The sequence below is a fragment of the Tachyglossus aculeatus genome, chromosome 10 (assembly GCF_015852505.1).
Source record: "Tachyglossus aculeatus isolate mTacAcu1 chromosome 10, mTacAcu1.pri, whole genome shotgun sequence".
NCBI classification, from domain to species: Eukaryota; Metazoa; Chordata; class Mammalia; order Monotremata; family Tachyglossidae; genus Tachyglossus; species Tachyglossus aculeatus.
In genome coordinates, this window is record NC_052075.1 from 1,164,517 (window position 1) to 1,182,800 (window position 18,284).

Sequence of the window (18,284 nt, forward strand, 5' to 3'; positions counted from 1 at the left end):
GCTGCTTCTTAACAACATGCCGCTTAATAATCTTAATAATGATGGTATTTGTTAAGTGCCAAGCAGTGTTCTGAGCTCTGAGCACCGTTCTAATAAGTACCATTGGGGAAGCAGTGTGGCTCAGTGGAAAGAGCCTGGGCTTTGGAGTCAGAAGTCATGGGTTCAAATCACGCCTCCGCCACTTGTCAGCTGGGTGACTTTGGGCAAGTCACTTCACTTCTCTGGGCCTCAGTTACCTCATCTGGAAAATGGGGATTAAGATTGTGAGCCCCTCGTGGGACAACCTGATCACCTTGTAACCTCCCCAGTGCTTAGAACAGTGCTTTGCACATAGTAAGCGCTTAATAAATGTCATCATTATCATTATTATTCTCTGTGCCTCAGTTACCTTCATTCATTCATTCAATCGTATTTATTGAGCGCTTACTGTGTGCAGAGCACTGTAGTAAGTGCTTAGGAAGTACACGTTGGCAACATATAGAGACGGTCCCTACCCAACAGCGGGCTCACTTGTCAAATGGGGATGAAGACTGTGAGCCCCCCGTGGGACAACCTGATCACCTTGTAACCTCCCCAGCGCTTAGGACAGTGCTTTGCACATAGTAAGCGCTTAATAGATGTCATCATTATTATTATTATTCTCTGTGCCTCAGTTACCTTCATTCATTCATCCGACCGTATTTATTGAGTGCTTACCGTGTGCAGAGCACTGGACTAAGCGCTTGGGAGGTACATGTTGGCAACATATAGAGATGGTCCTTACCCAACAGCGGGCTCACCTGTCAATCAATCAATCAATCGTATTTATTGAGCGCTTACCGTGTGCAGAGCACTGTACTAAGCGCTTGGGACGTACACGTTGGCAACATATAGAGACGGTCCCTATCCAACGGCGGGCTCACCTGTCAATCAATCAATCAATCATATTTATTGAGCGCTTACTGTGTGCAGAGCACTGGACTAAGCGCTTGGGAAGTACACGTTGGCAACATATAGAGACGGTCCCTACCCAACAGCGGGCTCACCTGTCAATCAATCAATCAATTGTATTTATTAAGCGCTTACCGTGTGCAGAGCACTGGACTAAGCGCTTGAGACGTACACGTTGGCAACATATAGAGACGGTCCCTACCCAACAGTGGGCTCACCTGTCAATCAATCAATCAATCGTCTTTATTGAGCGCTTACCGTGTGCAGAGCACCGGACTAAGCGCTTGGGACGTACACGTTGGCAACCTATAGAGACGGTCCCTACCCAACAGCGGGCTCACCTGTCAATCAATCAATCAATCGTATTTACTGAGCACTTACCGTGTGCAGAGCACCGGACTAAGCGCTTGGGAAGTACAAGTTGGCAGCATAAATGTCAAATGGGGATGAGGACTGTGAGCCCCCAGTGGGACAACCTGATCACCTTGTAACCTCCCCAGCGCTTAGGGCGTGCTTTGCGCATAGTAAGCGCTTAGATGCCATTATTATTATTATTATTATAATGATTGCAGCCGGCTGCCGAGCCCAAGGACACCCAAGAGCAGGCAGGGCCAGCCTCCCTTTTTTATCGCCCCCGAAGGCCCCGTCTGCGGGATGGCGGGCGGAGGAGGAGGGCAGAGGAGGAGGCCAGACCAGGCCAGGCCGGGGGGGAGAGGGCGAAATGACGGCGCCGGCCCAAATGGCGGGTCGGGCCCGGAGCGTCCGCCTCGGCGCTGACGACGACGACGGCCCGGATGAATGATGTCCCCGAGGGTCCTCCTCGCGGCTGGGTCACGGATGACTAACGCCGCACACGTCCGTGCGCCCGCCCGCCCGCACGTCCCCGTCTGGGGCTTCCGTGATCCAGCGGCTACAGCCCGGGCCTGCGAGTCAGCGGGACCTGGGTTCTAATCCCGGCTCCGCCGCATGCCTGCCGTGGGACCTTGGGCGAGTCACTTCTCTGAGCCTCGGGTCCCTCACCTGGAAAATGGGGATGAAGACTGGGAGCCCCATGTGGGACAACCCGATTATTATAATAATAATAATGTTGGCATTTGTTAAGCACTTACTATGTGCAAAGCACTGTTCTAAGCGCTGGGGAGGATACCTGTATATATGTTTGTACGTATTTATTGCTCTATTTATTTATTTTACTTCTACATATCTATTCTATTTATTTTGTTAATATGTTTAATATGTTAATAATGGCCCCCCCCCATTTATTTTGTTAATGATGGGCACTTAGCTTTAATTCTATTTGTTCTGACAACTTGACACCTGTCCACGTGTTTTGTTTTGTTGTCTGTCTCCCCCTTCTAGACTGTGAGCCCGCTGTTGGGGAGGGACCGTCTCTCTATGTTGCCAACTTGGACTTCCCAAGCGCTTAGTACAGTGCTACGGACACAGTAAGCGCTCAATAAATACGACTGATTGATTGATACAAAGTTATTAAGTTGTCCCATGTGGGGCTCACGGTCAATCCCCATGAGGTAACTGAGGCTCAGAGAAGTGACTATGTGGCGGAGCCGGGATTCGAACCCCTGACCGCTGACTCCAAAGCTCGGGCTCTTTCCACTGAGCCACGCTGCTTCTCTGTCCGGGAGACCGGGACGGAGACGGCGTCCGGCCTCGCGTATCCCGGGAAGCGGCACGCAGGAGGCGCTTACCAAATAGCACGCTTCTCATTATGATTCTTCCCCGCTCTCTCCCTGCCTCCTTCTTTCCCTGTCCGTCTCTCTCCCGCCCTCCGCCCGCCGGCTTTCCTCTTAATGGGATCGTCGCCTTTACGGGCCCGTCTTCCACCTCTCGACCCGTCTGGGCTCCCGCCCGCCAAGGTCGGCGGGGCTGTGGAGTAATGGGACGCGCACGTCCGGGCCGGACAGATTGATGGAGCGGGATTTTTCCCCCGGGAGCGTCCGAACTCGAGGGTCTCGGGCGGGAGGGCCGTAATTCACGGCTGCCGAGCAAAGGCCGCGATGAGAGAACCACCCTGGCTTCGGTGGGAGAAACCGGCCGGGGGCTCGGAGATGAAGAGGGTGGCCGGTGGGCTTCGAAGGGAAATCGAATGGGGGTCTCTGCGCCCTCTAAATGATGAAAACCTCAGGGAAATTGCGGGAGGAAGTCACTGGGGCTTGGATTTCCCCCCGTCTTGCAAATTCAGCCTCCCCTCATCATCATCAATCGTATTTATTGAGCGCTTACTGTGTGCAGAGCACTGGACTAAGCGCTTGGGAAGTCCAAATTGGCAACATATAGAGACAGTCCCTACCCAACATTGGGCTCACAGTCTAGAAGGGGGAGACAGAGAACAAAACCAAACATACTAGCAAAATAAAATAAATAGAATAGATATGTACAAGTAAAATAAAGAAATAAATAGAGTAATAAATATGTACAAACATATATACAGGTCTCCCTCTTCTTCAGCGCTACCCAGCGCTTAGAACAGTGCCCCGGCGCTTAGAACAGTGCTTGACACATAGTAAGCGCTTAACAAATACCATCATCATCATTATTATTATTATTATCTCACGTCCGACTGGAGAGCAGCGTGGCCTAATGGCTAGAGCAAAGGCTGGGAGTGAGAAGAACATTCATTCATTCATTCATTCAATCGTATTTATTGAGCGCTTACTGTGTGCAGAGCACTGTACTAATCAATCAATCAATCGTATTTATTGAGCGCTTACTGTGTGCAGAGCACCGGGCTAAGCGCTTGGGAAGTACAAGTTGGCAACATAAAGAGACGGTCCCTACCCAACAGCGGGCTCACGGTCTAGAAGGGGGAGACAGACAACAAAACAAAACATATTAACAAAATAAAATAAATAGACTATGTATAAATTCATTCATTCATTCAATCGTATTTATTGAGCGCTTACTGTGTGCAGAGCACTGGACTAAGCGCTTGGGAAGGACAAGTTGGCAACAGATAGAGACGGTCCCGACCCAACAGTGGGCTCACGGTCTAGAAGGGGGAGACAGAGAACAAAACAAAACATATTAACAAAATAAAGTGAATAGAATAAATATGTACAAATAAAATAGAGTAATAAATATGTACAAACCTATACACATATATACATAAATAGAATAATACGTATGTACAAACATATATACATAGATATATGCACATCATTAACAAAATAAATAGAATAGTAAATGTGTACAAGTAAAATAGAGTGATAAATCTGTACAAATATATATACAGGTGCTGTGGGGAGGGGAAGGAGGTAGGGTGGAGGGGATGGGGAGGGGGAGAGGAAAAAGGGGGCTCAGTTTGGGAAGGCCTCTTGGAGGAGGTGAGCTCTCGGTAGGGCTTTGAAGGGAGGAAGAGAGCTATTCATTCATTCAATCGTATTTATTGAGCGCTTACTGTGTGCAGAGCACTGGACTAAGCTAGCTTGGCGGATGTGTGGAGGGAGGGCGTTCCGGGCCAGGGGAAGGACGTGATGGGAAAGTCGGGGAGAGGGCAGGGTTTGGGAGGGAAGATAATCAATCTATCAATCAATCGTATTTATTGAGTGCTTACTGTGTGCAGAGCACTGGACTAAGCGCTTGGGAAGTACAAGTTGGCAACATATAAGGAGCTCGGTCTTGGACATATTGAGTTTTAGACGGCGGGCAGACATCCAGATGAAGATGTCCTGAAGGCGGGAGGAGACGCGAGCCTGAAGGGAGGGAGAGAGAGCAGGGGCGGAGATGGGGATTTGGGGGTCATCAGCCTACAGGTGACAGTTGAAGCCGTGGGAGCGAATGAGGTCACCGAGGGAGTGAGTGTAGATAGAGAACAGAAGGGGACCGAGAACTGACCCTTGAGGAACCCCCACAGTAATAATAATAATGATAATAATGGCATTTATTAAGCGCTTACTATGTGCAAAGCACTGTTCTAAGCGCTGGGGAGGTTACAAGGCGATCAGGTTGTCCCATGGGGGGGCTCACAGTCTTAATCCCCATTTTACAGATGTAAGGGGATGGGAAGGGGAGGAGGAGCCCGCAAAGGACACTGAGAATGAACGGCCGGAGAGATAAGAGGAGAACCTGGAGGGGACTCTCCCAAGCGCTTCGGATGGTGCCCTTTACACAGTATGCGCCCAATAAATACAATTGCCCAAGGTCACAGAGCAGATAAGTGGCAAGGCTGGCATTAAAACCCAGGTCCTCTGATTCCCAGGCCCGGGCTCTTTCCACTAGGCCAAGCTACCATTAAAAAAAAAACAAAAAACAGGATTTGTGAATTCCGCCCTGGCAAATAATTAGAACGATTACCTGTTGTATCCTCGAAGCTTCTCTGCTCCCGCGATTTGCAAATATTTTCCGTGTTGCCCCCGTGAGAGGAAGCACCTGGGGGGCCTGGAGGCCAGGTGTCAGCCAGCCCCCCCCATTTATTTTGTTAATCATCAATCATCAATCGTATTTATTGAGCGCTTACTGTGTGCAGAGCACTGTACTAAGCGCTTGGGAAGTACAAGTTGGCAACATATAGAGACAGTCCCTACCCAATAGTGGGCTCACAGTCTCATGATGGGCACTTAGCTTTAATTCTATTTGTTCTGACAACTTGACACCTGTCCATGTGTTTTGTTTTGTTGTCTGTCTCCCCCTTCTAGACTGTGAGCCCGTTGTTGGGTAGGGACCGTCTCTATATGTTGCCGATTTGTCCTTCCCAAGCGCTTAGTACAGTGCTCTGCACACAGTAAGCGCTCAATAAATACGATTGAATGAATGAATGAATGAATGGGCTCACCTCAGCCCCCTCCTCCCGTCAGCCTCCCTGGATTCACCCTGCCACCCGTTTCATGCCAATGGAATTTGTTAAGCGCTTACTCTATGCCAGGCACCGTACTAAGCGCCGGAGTGGATACGAGCAAATCGGGTTGGACACAGCCTCTGTCCCATTTGGGGCTCACAGTCTTCATCCCCATTTTACAGATGAGAGAACTGAGGCCCAGAGAAGTGACTTGCCCAAGGTCAGCCAGCAGACAAGAGGAGGAGCGGGATTAGAACAGAACTCAGCATTATGACCCTATTGCTTGCCGGCTTGATTTCTTTTATGGTATTTAAGCGCTTACAAAGTGCCAGGCACTGTACTGAGCGCTGGGGAAGACGCAGAAAAGTCAGGCAGGACACAGTCCAAGTCCCACGTGGGGCGGATAGTCTTCATCCCCATTTTACAGATGAGGGAACTGAGGCCCAGAGAAGCAGTGTGACTCAGCAAAAAGAGCCCGGGCCTAGGAGTCAGAGGTCGTGGGTTCTAATCCCGGCTCCGCCACTAGTCAGCCGCGTGACTTTGGGCAAGTCGCTTCACTTCTCTGGGCCTCAGTTACCTCATCTGTAAAATGGGGATGAAGACTGTGAGCCCCACGGGTGACAACCTGATTACCTTCGCTTAGAACAGCGCTTGGCACATAGTAAGTGCTTAATAAATACCAAAATTATTATTAGTATTATTATTATTAATGTCTGTCTCCCCCCCTGCTCTAGACTGTAAGCTCATTGTGGGCAGGGAATGCGTCTGTTTAGAGTTGCAGTGTCCTCTCCCAAGCGCTTAGTCCAGTGCTCGGCACACAGTGAGCGCTCAATAAATATGAATGAATGAAGTGACTCACCCAAGGTCACACAGCGGACACGTGGCGGGGGCAAAATTAGAACTCAGGTCCTTCCGTCTCCCAGGCCATTTATTCATATAAATAAAATTCCCATTTTACAGATGAGGTCACTGAGGCCCAGAGAAGTAAAGCCGACAAGGGCTCAGCCCTTTAGGCCACCCTTAGAGGAGCAGCATGGCTCAGTGGAAAGAGCCCGGGCTTTGGAGTCAGAGGTCATGGGTTCAAATCCCGGCTCTGCCACTTGTCAGCTGTGTGACTTTGGGCAAGTCTCATCTTCTCTGGGCCTCAGTTACCTCATCTGTAAAATGGGGATGAAGACTGTGAGCCCCCCGTGGGACAACCTGATCACCTTGTAACCTCTCCAGCGCTTAGAACAGTGCATTGCACATAGTAAGTGCTTAATAAACGCTATCATTATTATTTTCCTCAACTGATTGATCGATAGATTTTGGGCTATCATTATTATTATTTTCCTCAACTGATTGATCGATAGAGTTTGGGCAAGTCACTTCACTTCTCTGTGCCTCAGTTCCCCCATCTGTAAAATGAGGATGAAGACTGTGAGCCCCACGTGGGACAACCAGATCACCTTGTATCTCCCCAGCGCTTAGAACAGTGCTTTGCACATAGTAAGCGCTTAATACATGCCATCATTATTATTATTTTCCTCAACTGATTGATCGATAGATTTTGGGCAAGTCATAACTTCTCTGTGCCTCAGTTCCCTCATCTGTAAAATGGGGATGAAGACCGTGAGCCCCACATGGGGCAACCTGATCACCTTGTATCTCCCCAGCGCTTAGAACAGTGCTTTGCACATAGTAAGTGCTTTATAAATGCCATCATTATTATTATTTTCCTCAACTGATTGATCGATACATTTTGGGCAAGTCACTTCACATCTCTGGGCCTCAGTTCCCTCATCTGTAAAATGGGGATGAAGACCGTGAGCCCCACGTGGGACAACCGGATCACCTTGTATCTCCCCAGCGCTTAGAACGGTGCTTTGCACATGGTAAGCGCTTAATAAATACTATTCATTCAATTGTATTTATTGAGCACTTACTGTGTGCAGAGCACTGTGCTTTGCACATGATAAGTGCTTAATAAATACTATTCATTCAATTGTATTTATTGAGCGCTTACTGTGTGCAGGGCACTGTACTAAGCGCTTAGGAAGCACAAGTTAGCAACATATAGAGATGGTCCCTACCCAACAGCGGGCTCACAGTCTACCATTATTATTATTATTATTATCATTATCATTATTAGATTGATTGAATGATTGACGGAAAGGGGGGGGGTGCGCCTCGGGGCCCTGAGGGAAAGGCGGCCGGCAGGCGCGGGAGGCGCTACTTCCGGTGGGAAGGCGCGGGAAGAGCCACTTCCGGCGGGAAAGAGCGGGAAGCGCTACTTCCGGTGCGGGCCCCGCGAGCGCAACGGCCAATCGGAAGCCGCGTTACGGACGGGGAAAGGGGGGGGGGCGGCCGCGCCGACCCAAGTCCTTTTTAGGGCACGACGAGGGCGTACGTGATGACGTCATCCCGCGTCGGCACGGACGGGCGCGTCTCCCTCGGTCGGACGTCATTACGCACGGACGTCGGCACGCACAGGCTATTGTTTGGCTTCTAGGCCTTGCCCTTCTCCATCATCCTCGGACGGTCAGTTTATCATTCTTATTGCCTGAGCAGAACACTGTGCTGAGCGCTCGGGAGAGGACCATGGAGTTCATTCATTCATTCGTGTTTATTGAGCGCCTACTGTGTGCACAGCACTGTACTAAGCGCTTGGGAAGGACAAGTTGGCAACATAGAGAGACGGTCCCTACCCAACAGCGGGCTCACAGTCTAGAAGGGGGAGACAGACAACAAAACAAAACATATTAATAAAATAAATGGAATAGTAAATATGTCCATATTCATTCATTCAATCGTATTTATTGAGCGCTTACTGTGTGCAGAGCACTGTACTAAGCGCTTGGGAAGGACAAGTTGGCAACAGAGACGGTCCCTACCCAACAGCGGGCTCACAGCCTAGAAGGGGGAGACAGACAACAAAACAAAACATATTAACAAAATAAAATAAATGGAAGTAATAACTGTGTACAAACATATTCATTCAGTCGTACTTATTGAGCGCTTACTGTGTGCAGGGCACTGTACTAAGCGCTTGGGAAGTACAAGTTGGCAACATCTAGAGCCGGTCCCTACCCAACAGCCGGCTCATGGTCTAGAAGGGGGAGACAGAGAACAAAACAAAACATATTAACAAAATAAAATAAATGGAAGTAATAACTATGTACAAACATATTCATTCAGTCGTATTTATTGAGTGCTTACTGTGTGCATGTCAGTGTACTAAGCGCTTGGGAAGTACAAGTTGGCAACATATAGAGCCGGTCCCTACCCAACAGCGGGCTCACGGTCTAGAAGGGGGAGACAGACAACAAAACAAAACGTATTAACAAAATAAAATAAATAGAATAGTATTATTCTATTATTATTCTAGTATTATTATTAGTATTATCTAGAGAAGCAGCCTGGCTCAGTGGAAAGAGCCCAGGCTTTGGAGTCAGGTGTCATGGGTTTGAATCCCGGCTCTGCCAGGTGTCAGCTGGGTGACTTTGGGCAAGTCACTTCACTTCTCTGCGCCTCAGTTCCCTCATCTGTAAAATGGGGATTAAGACTGTGAGCCCCCGCCGTGGGACAACCTGATCTGCTTGTAATCTCCCCAGCGCTTAGTGCAGTGCTTTGAACATAGTAAGTGCTTAATAAATGCCATTATTATTATTATTATCCAGGCGAATCGGGATCAGGAAGCAGGGATTAGTGACACCCTCCAACAATTCCCACTTGAATAATCCTCGTGAAATCCACTGGAAGTCCATCCTCGTTTCAGCCCAAAGTTTGGACCTTCTCCAAAAAGCTCCCTGCTTAATCGTCTAAATAGCAGCAGAGTCTTCAGGTTCGATATTAGTCGCTATCCCCGCTCCTACCCCTGTTCAGATAGAAATAATAACCTGGTTTAAAGGGCCCGAAGGACGAAGACCAGACAAGCATCGGCGAGATCAATCCCGTAGATACTATTTATTGAGTGTCTTCTACACGGAGCTGTTTGGGAGAGTACATCAGCGCTTTTATTTTATTTGTACATGTTTATTCTATTTATTTTATTCTGTTAATTTGTTTTGTTGTCTGTCTCCCCCTTCTAGACTGTGAGCCCACTGTTGGGTAGGGACCGTCTCTATATGTTGCCAACTTGGACTTCCCAAGCGCTTAGTACAGTGCTCAGCACACAGTAAGCACTCAATAAATACGATTGAGTTCTAGACTGTGAGCCCACTGTTGGGTAGGGCCCGTCTCTGTATGTTGCCAACTTGTACTTCCCAAGTGCTTAGTACAGTGCTCTGCACACGGTAAGCGCTCAATAAATACGATTGAATGAATGAATAAATATGTACAAGTAAAATAAATAGAGTAATAAACCTGTACAAACATATATACAGGCGCTGTGGGGAGGGGAAGGAGGTAGGGCGGGGAGGAGGGGGCTCAGTCTGGGAGTTGATGATGATGATGGCATTTATTAAGCGCTCACTCTGTGCCAAGCACTGTTCCAAAAGTTGGGGGAGATCCATGGTCATCAGGTTGTCCCACGTGGGGCTCCCAGTCCTCATCCCCATTTTACAGATGAGGTCACTGAGGCCCAGGGAAGTGAAGCGACTTGCCCAAGGGCACACAGCTGACAACTGTGCTGGGGGGATACAAGGTGATCAGGTTGCCCCACGTGGGGCTCCCAGTCTTCACCCCCATTTTACGGATGAGGGAACTGAGGCACAGAGAAGGGACTTGCCCAAGGTCATACAGCTGACAAGAGGCAGAGCTGGGATTAGAACCCATGACCTCTGACTCCCAAGTACACACACACACACACACACACACACACACACACACACACACACACACACGCGCGCGCTTCCCCCTGTGTTGTTGAAAGTGGGCAATTATTAATGTCGTAGGTGTGCAGAGCGTTAAAATCAAAGTCTCCAACCCACAGCGGCTCCTTTTACTAATAATAATAAAAAATGATGGTATTAAGCGCTTACAATGTGCCAAGCACTGTTCTAAAGCTCGGGGAGATACAAGGCGATCAGGTTGACCCACGTGGGGCTTACAGTCTTCACTCCCATTTCACAGATGAGGGAACCAAGGCCCAGAGAAGTGAAGTGACTTGCCCAAGGTCACACAGCAGACGAGTGGCAGAGCGGGATTAGAACCCACGTCCTGTAACTTCCAAGCCTGGGCTCTTGCCACTAAACCTCACTGCTTACCTTTTAGGACTCTCAGTCACCCCAAAGTCCACCCCCCAAAGTCTGGCAGGGCAGGCCGGAGGTCGGGGGCCATAATATTAATAATATTAATATTAATAATAATAATAATAATGGCATTTGTTAAGCGCTTACTATGTGCCAAGCACTGTTCTAAGCACTGGGGGATACCAGGTGATTAGGTTGTCCCACGTGGGGCTCACAGTCTTCATCCCCATTTTCCAGATGAGGTCACTGAGGCCCAGAGAAGTGACGTGACTGGCCCAAAGTCACCCAGCAGACAAGTGGCGGAGTCGGGATTCGAACCCATGACCTCTGGCTCCCAAGCCTGCGCTCTTTCCACTGAGCCACGCTGCTTCCCTGTGGGTCAGAGGGGCAGTGGGCCAGCTTACGGACACCGCCTTTTAGACTGTGAGCCCACTGTTGGGTAGGGACCGTCTCTATACGTTGCCAACTTGTACTTCCCAAGCGCTTAGTACAGTGCTCTGCACACAGTAAGCGCTCAATAAATACGATTGATGATGATGATGACCAGCAGTGCCAGTGTGGCCCGTTCCCTTCCCAGTTGCTCCCTTTAAGAATGATAATAAAAATAACGACGGTATTTAAGCGCTTATTATGCGCCAAGGTCATCAGTTGGGGCACAGTCCCTGTCCCACGTGGGGCCCACACAGTCTTAATCCCCATTTCACAGGTGCGGGAACTGAGGCCCAAAGAAGTGAAGTGACAAATACCATAATAATAATAATTAATAATAATAATGGCATTTATTAAGCGCTTACTATGTGCAAAGCACTATTATTCATTCCCGTTCCCAACCCCACAGCACTTATGTCCGCGTCAGTAATTTATTTATTTCTATTCATGCCTGGCTCCCCCTCTAGACTGTCTGCTCGTCATGGGCAGGGAATCATCAATCGTATTTATTGAGCGCTTACTATGTGCAGAGCACTGTACTAAGCGCTTGGGAAGTACAAGTCGGCAACACCTAGAGACGGTCCCTACCCAACAGTGGGCTCACAGTCTAAAAATGTGGAATGTGAAAAGGGAATGTGTCCGTTCTAATGTATTGTCCTCTCCCAAGTGCTTAGTACAGTGCTCCGCACACAGTCAGCGCTCAATTGGGCCTCAGTTCCCTCATCTGGAAAACGGGGATGAAGAGCGTGAGCCCCATGGGGGACGGGGACCGTGTCCAACCCCATTTGCTGGTATCCACCCCAGCGCTTAGTATGGTGCCTGGGATGTAGTAAGCGCTTCCCAAATACCAAAAGGATTTTTGATTAGTATTAGGGAGGAGGGCGGGAGGATTGCGTGGGCCGGGGGCAAAGGTCGCAGTCCTGCGCCCTGCCTGGAGTCCGGCTGCAGCCCTGCTGGGAGTCGGAGGGCCCGGGGCTCCCCTGGCCCAGGAAGGTAACAATAATAATAATAATAATGGCATTTATTAAGCGCTTACTATGTGCAAAGCACTGTTCTAAGCGCTGGGGAGGTTACAATAATAATAATAATAATGATGGCATTTATTAAGCGCTTACTATGTGCAAAGCACCGTTCTAAGCGCTGGGGAGGTTACAGGGTGATCGGGTTGTCCCACGGGGGGCTCACAGTCTTCATCCCCATTTTCCAGGTGAGGGAACTGAGGCCCAGAGAAGTGAAGTGACTTGCCCAAAGTCACCCAGCTGATGAGGGGCTGAGCTGGGATTTGAACCCGCGACCTCAGACTCCAAAGTCCAGGCTCTTTCCACCGAGCCAGGCTGCTGCTCTAGGAGCCCGGGGTTTGGAGTCAGAGGTCAGGGGTTCAAATCCCGGCTCCGCCACTTGTCAACTGTGGGACTTTGGGCAAGTCACTTCACTTCTCTGGGCCTCAGTGATCAGGTTGTCCCACAGGGGGGCTCGCAGTCTTCATCCCCATTTTCCAGGTGAGGGAACTGAGGCCCAGAGAAGTGAAGCGACTTGCCCAAAGTCACCCAGCTGACGAGGGGCGGAGCCGGGATTTGAACCCACGACCTCGGACTCCAAAGTCCAGGCTCTTTCCACCGAGCCAGGCTGCTTCTCTAGGAGCCCGGGGTTTGGAGTCAGAGGTCAGGGGTTCAAATCCCGGCTCTGCCAATTGTCAGCTGTGGGACTTTGGGCAAGGCACTTTACTTCTCTGGGCCTCAGTGATCAGGTTGTCCCACAGGGGGGCTCGCAGTCTTCATCCCCATTTTCCAGGTGAGGGAACTGAGGCCCAGAGAAGTGAAGTGACTTGCCCAAAGTCACACAGCAACAACTGGCGGAGCCGGGATTTGAACCCAGGACCTCCGACTTCAAAGCCCGGGCTCTTTCCACTGAGCCACGCTGCTTCTCAGGTAAGGTGAGGGGACACCGGCCGCCTGGGTCCCTCCGGGGAGGGGGGGACACCCCGGCTGCTGGCCCCCCGGCCCCCTGCCTCGCTCCTTCTAGCTCTCGGGGAGAGAAGCGGCACGGCCTGGTGGTTAGAGCCCGGGCTTGGGAGTCAGAAGGTCGTGGGTTCTAATCCCGCCTCCTCCACTCCTCTGCCGGGTGGCCTTGGGCAAGTCTCTTCACTTCTCTGGGCCTCAGTTCCCTCAGCTGTAAAATGGGGATGAAGACTGGGAGCCCCAAGCTCGATGGCCTTGTATCTACCCCAGTGCTCGGCACATGGTAAGCGCTTAACAAGTACCATTATTATTACTATCATCCGTCATTTATTTAATTTCTATTAGTGTCCGCGTCCACCACAAGACCGTAAACTCATTGTGGGGAGGGCATGTGTCCGTTTCTTGTTATATCGTCCTCTCCCAAGCGCTTAGTACAGCGCACTGCGCCCAGTAAGTGCTCAGTAAGTCGGCCTAGTGGCTAGAGCCCGGGCTTTGGAGTCAGAGGTCATGGGTTCTAATCCTGTCTCCGCCACCTGTCCGCTGTGTGACTTTGGGCATGTCACTTCACTTCTCGGTGCCTCAGTTCCCTCATCTGGAAAACGGGGATGAGACTGTGAGCCCCACATGGGACGGGGACTGCGTCCATCCCGATTTGCTTGCATCCACCCCAGCAGTTAGTACAGTGCCCGGCACATAGTAAGCGCTTAACAAATACCCTATTATCATTACAAGTCTGATTGACTGATGGATTGATTGACTGGAGAAGCAGCGTGGCTCAGTGGAAAGAACAGCTCAGAGTCTTCATTCCCCTTTTACAGATGAGGTCACTGAGGCCCAGAGAATAATAATAATAATAATAAGGGTATTTGTTAAGCGCTTACTATGTGCAAAGCACTGTTCTAAGCCCTGGGAAGGTTGCAAGGTGATCAGGCCGTCCCACGGGGGGCTCACAGTTTTAATCCCCATTTTACAGATGAGGGAACTGAGGCACGGAGAAGTGAAGTGACTTGCCCAAAGTCACACAGCTGACAATTGGCGGAGCCGGGATTTGAACCCCTGACCTCTGACTCCAAACCCCGGGCTCCTAGAGAAGCAGCGTGGCTCAGTGGAAAGAGCCTGGACCTTGGAGTCAGAGGTAATGGGTTCAAATCCCGGCTCCACCACTCGTCAGCTGGGTGACTTTGGGCAAGTCACTTCACTTCTCTGGGCCTCAGTTCCCTCACTTGGAAAATGGGGATGAAGACTGTGAGCCCCCCGTGGGACAACCTGATCACCTTGTAACCTCCCCAGCGCTTAGAACAGTGCTTTGCACATAGTAAGTGCTTAATAAATGCCATTATTATTATTATTATTATAACCTCCCCAGCGCTTAGAACAGAGCTTTGCACATAGTCAGCGCTTAATAAATGCCATCATTATCATTATTACTCTCTCTGGCTCAGTGACCTCATCTGTAAAATGGGGATGAAGACCGTGAGCCCCCCGTGGGCCAACCTGATCACCTTGTAACCTCCCCAGCACTTAGAACAGTGCTTTGCACATAGTAAGCACTTAATAAATGCCATCAGTATTATTATATTATTGTAACCTCCCCAGTGCTTAGAACAGTGCTTTGCACATAGTAAGCGCTTAATAAATGCCATCAGTATTATTATATTGTTGTAACCTCCCCAGTGCTTAGAACAGTGCTTTGTACATAGTGAGCGCTTAATAAATGCCATCATTATCATTATTACTCTCTCTGGCCCAGTTCCGTCACCTGTAAAATGGGGATGAAGACGGTGAGCCCCCCGTGGGACAACCTGATCACCTTGTAACCTCCTCAGCGCTTAGAACAGTGCTTTGCACATAGTAAGCGCTTAGTAATGCCATCAGTATTATTATTATTATTGTAACCTCCCCAGTGCCTAGAACAGTGCTTTGCACATAGTCAGCGCTTAAAAAATGCCATCATTATCATTATTACTCTCTCTGGCTCAGTTACCTCATCTGTAAAATGGGGATGAAGACTGTGAGCCCCCCGTGGGACAAACTGATCACCTTGTAACCGCCCCAGCGCTTAGAACAGTGCTTTGCACATAGTAAGCGCTTAATAAATGCCATCATTATCATTATTACTCTCTCTGGCTCAGTGACCTCATCTGTAAAATGGGGATGAAGACCGTGAGCCCCCCGTGGGCCAACCTGATCACCTTGTAACCTCCCCAGCGCTTAGAACAGTGCTTTGCACATAGTAAGCGCTTAATAAACGCTGTCATGATTATTATTATGATAATGCTTGTATTCTCTACAAATACCATTCTTCTTAACCGTCAGTGTTCGGTGAATAGGATCGACGGAGTGACTGTGCGGCGACGGCGGTGCCCCCCAGGAGGCCGGAGCGATGGCGGCGGCGGCGGCCGGCTACTACGTAGGCGTGGACGTGGGGACGGGCAGCGTGCGGGCCGCCGTGGTGGACCCCGCGGGGGCCGTGGTGGCCCACGCCGAGCGGCCCATCCGCTCCTGGGAGCCTCGCCCGGACCACCACGAGCAGTCCTCCCGGGATATCTGGCGGGCCTGCTGTGACGCCACCCGGGTAAGGTCGTCTGCCCGTCCGCCCGAGGACGGTGCCCGGGGCAGGCCCGGGGCGCCGGGAAGCCGGGACCCCCGTCCTCGGGGACCCCTTCCTTCCTCCAGGCCTCGGCGTCGTGGGCTTTACTGAGCGCCGAAGCGCAGCCGACCGCTGGGGTCAAGATTTAGACCCCTTTTAGACTGTGAGCCCACTGCTGGGTAGGGACTGTCTCTATATGTTGCCAATTTGTACTTCCCAAGCGCTTAGTACAGTGCTCTGCACATAGTAAGTGCTCAATAAATACGATTGATGATGATGATGATGATTCGTTCATTCAATCGCATTTATTGAGCACTTACTGTGTGCAGAGCACTGTTCTAGGAGAAGCATCGTGGCTCAGTGGGAAAGGCATGGGCTTTGGAGTCAGAGGTCATGGGTTCAAATCCCAGCTCTACCACTTGTCAGCTGTGTGACTTTGGGCAAGTCACTTCACTTCTTTGGGCCTCAGTACCCTCATCTGTAAAATGGGGATTAAGATTGTGAGCCCCACGTGGGACAACCTTATTACCCTCCACCACCAACTTCTTTAACTTGTACTCTATTTATTTTACCTGTACATATCTATTCTATTTATTTTATTGTTAGTATGTTTGCTTTTGTTCTCTGTCTCCCCCTTTTAGACTGTGAGCCCACTGGTGGGTCGGGACTGTCTCTATGTGTTGCCGACTTGGACTTCCCAAGCGCTTAGTACAGTGCTCTGCACACAGTAAGCACTCAATAAATACGATTCATTGATTGATTGATTCTCTGCGCCTCAGTTACCTCATCTGTAAAATGGGGATGAAGACTGTGAGCCCCACAAGGGACAACCTGATCACCTTGGAACCTCCCCAGCGCTTACAACAGTGCTTTGCACATAGTAAGCGCTTAACAAATGCCATCATCATTATTATTATTATTACTACTAAGCGCTTGGGAAGTACGAGGCGGCAACATAGAGAGACAGTCCCTACCCAACAGCGGGCTCACAGTCTAGAAGGGGGAGACATTCATTCATTCATTCAATCGTATTTATTGAGCGCTTACTGTGTTCAGAGCACTGTACTAAGCGCTTGGGAAGTCCAAGTCGGCAACATAGAGAGATGGCCCCTACCCAACAGCGGGCTCACAGTCTTCTCCCTTCCTTCCTTTCCCCCTCGTCCCCCTCTCCATCCCTCCCATCTTACCTCCTTCCCTTCCCCACAGCACCTGTATATATGTATTTATGTTTGTACATATTTATTACTCTTTATTTATTTTACTTGTGCAGATCTATTCTATTTATTTTATTTTATTTTGTTAGTATGTTTGGTTTTGTTCTCTGTCTCCCCCTTCTAGACTGTGAGCCCACTGTTGGGTAGGGGCCGTCTCTCTATGTTGCCAACTTGGACTTCCCAAGCGCTTAGTCCAGTGCTCTGCACACAGTAAGCGCTCAATAAATACGATTGATTGATTGATTCTCTCCAGGCGCTCAGTACAGCCCTGCGTACGGGGAAGGCGCTCAGGAAAGAGCCCCGACGGACTGACGGGCGGGAGGGCGAGATGTGGGGAGCGGGCTTCTCTCACCGCCATGGCCCGGATGGTGGCCAGGTAGAGGAGGGCGAGGTCGTCTAGTACGTGGGAGAGCCGCAGGCCGCTCAATTTATTGAGCGCTTCCGGAGTAAGTGGTAGAGCTGGGAGCGGGCGGCCGCGGCCCCATCCCGAGGGGGAAGGATGGGGCTTGGGGACGCTTGGGAGGGAGGTTGGAGGGGCGGATTGGTCGGCCTCTGGCCTTTCGGGGCCAGGGACGCCCATCTGCGGATGCCATAAGGGAAGGGGGCACTGCGAGAGCAGTGTGGCTCAATCAATCAATCAATCAATCGTATTTATTGAGCACTTACTATGTGCAGAGCACTGGACTAAGCGCTTGGGAAGTCCAAGTTGGCAACATCTAGAGACAGTCCCTACCCAACAGTGGGCTCACAGCCTAAAAGGGGGAGACAGAGGACAAAACCAAACATACTAACAAAATAAAATAAATAGAATAGATATGGACAAGTAAAATAAATAAATAGAGTAATAAATATCATCATCATCATCAATCGTATTTATTGAGCGCTTACTATGTGCAGAGCACTGTACTAAGCGCTTGGGAAGTACAAATTGGCAACATATAGAGACAGTCCCTACCCAACAGTGGGCTCACAGTCTAAAAGGGGGAGACAGAGAACAAAACCAAACACACTAAGAAAATAAAATAAATAGGATAGATATGTACAAGTAAAATAAATAAATAAATAGAGTAATAAATATGTATAAACGCATATACATATATACAGGTGCTGTGGGGAAGGGAAGGAGGTAAGACGGGGGGGATGGAGAGGGGGACAAGGGGGCTCAGTGGAAAGAACCCGGGCTTTGAAGTCAGAGGTCAT

General features: G+C 49.8%; 1 protein-coding gene across 1 annotated transcript in view; it reads left to right on the forward strand.

Annotated features, from left to right (window-relative positions):
• Positions 1 to 8,168: 8,168 nt before the first annotated feature.
• The window catches only part of FGGY (FGGY carbohydrate kinase domain containing), a 39,885-nt gene continuing 29,769 nt past the window's right edge, over positions 8,169 to 18,284 (forward strand). The window contains exons 1-2 of the mRNA XM_038753122.1: positions 8,169 to 8,242; positions 15,597 to 15,855. Coding sequence (XP_038609050.1) covers positions 15,664 to 15,855 — 192 coding nt within the window. The 5' untranslated portion in view covers positions 8,169 to 8,242; positions 15,597 to 15,663. The remainder of the gene's footprint in view (positions 8,243 to 15,596; positions 15,856 to 18,284) is intronic.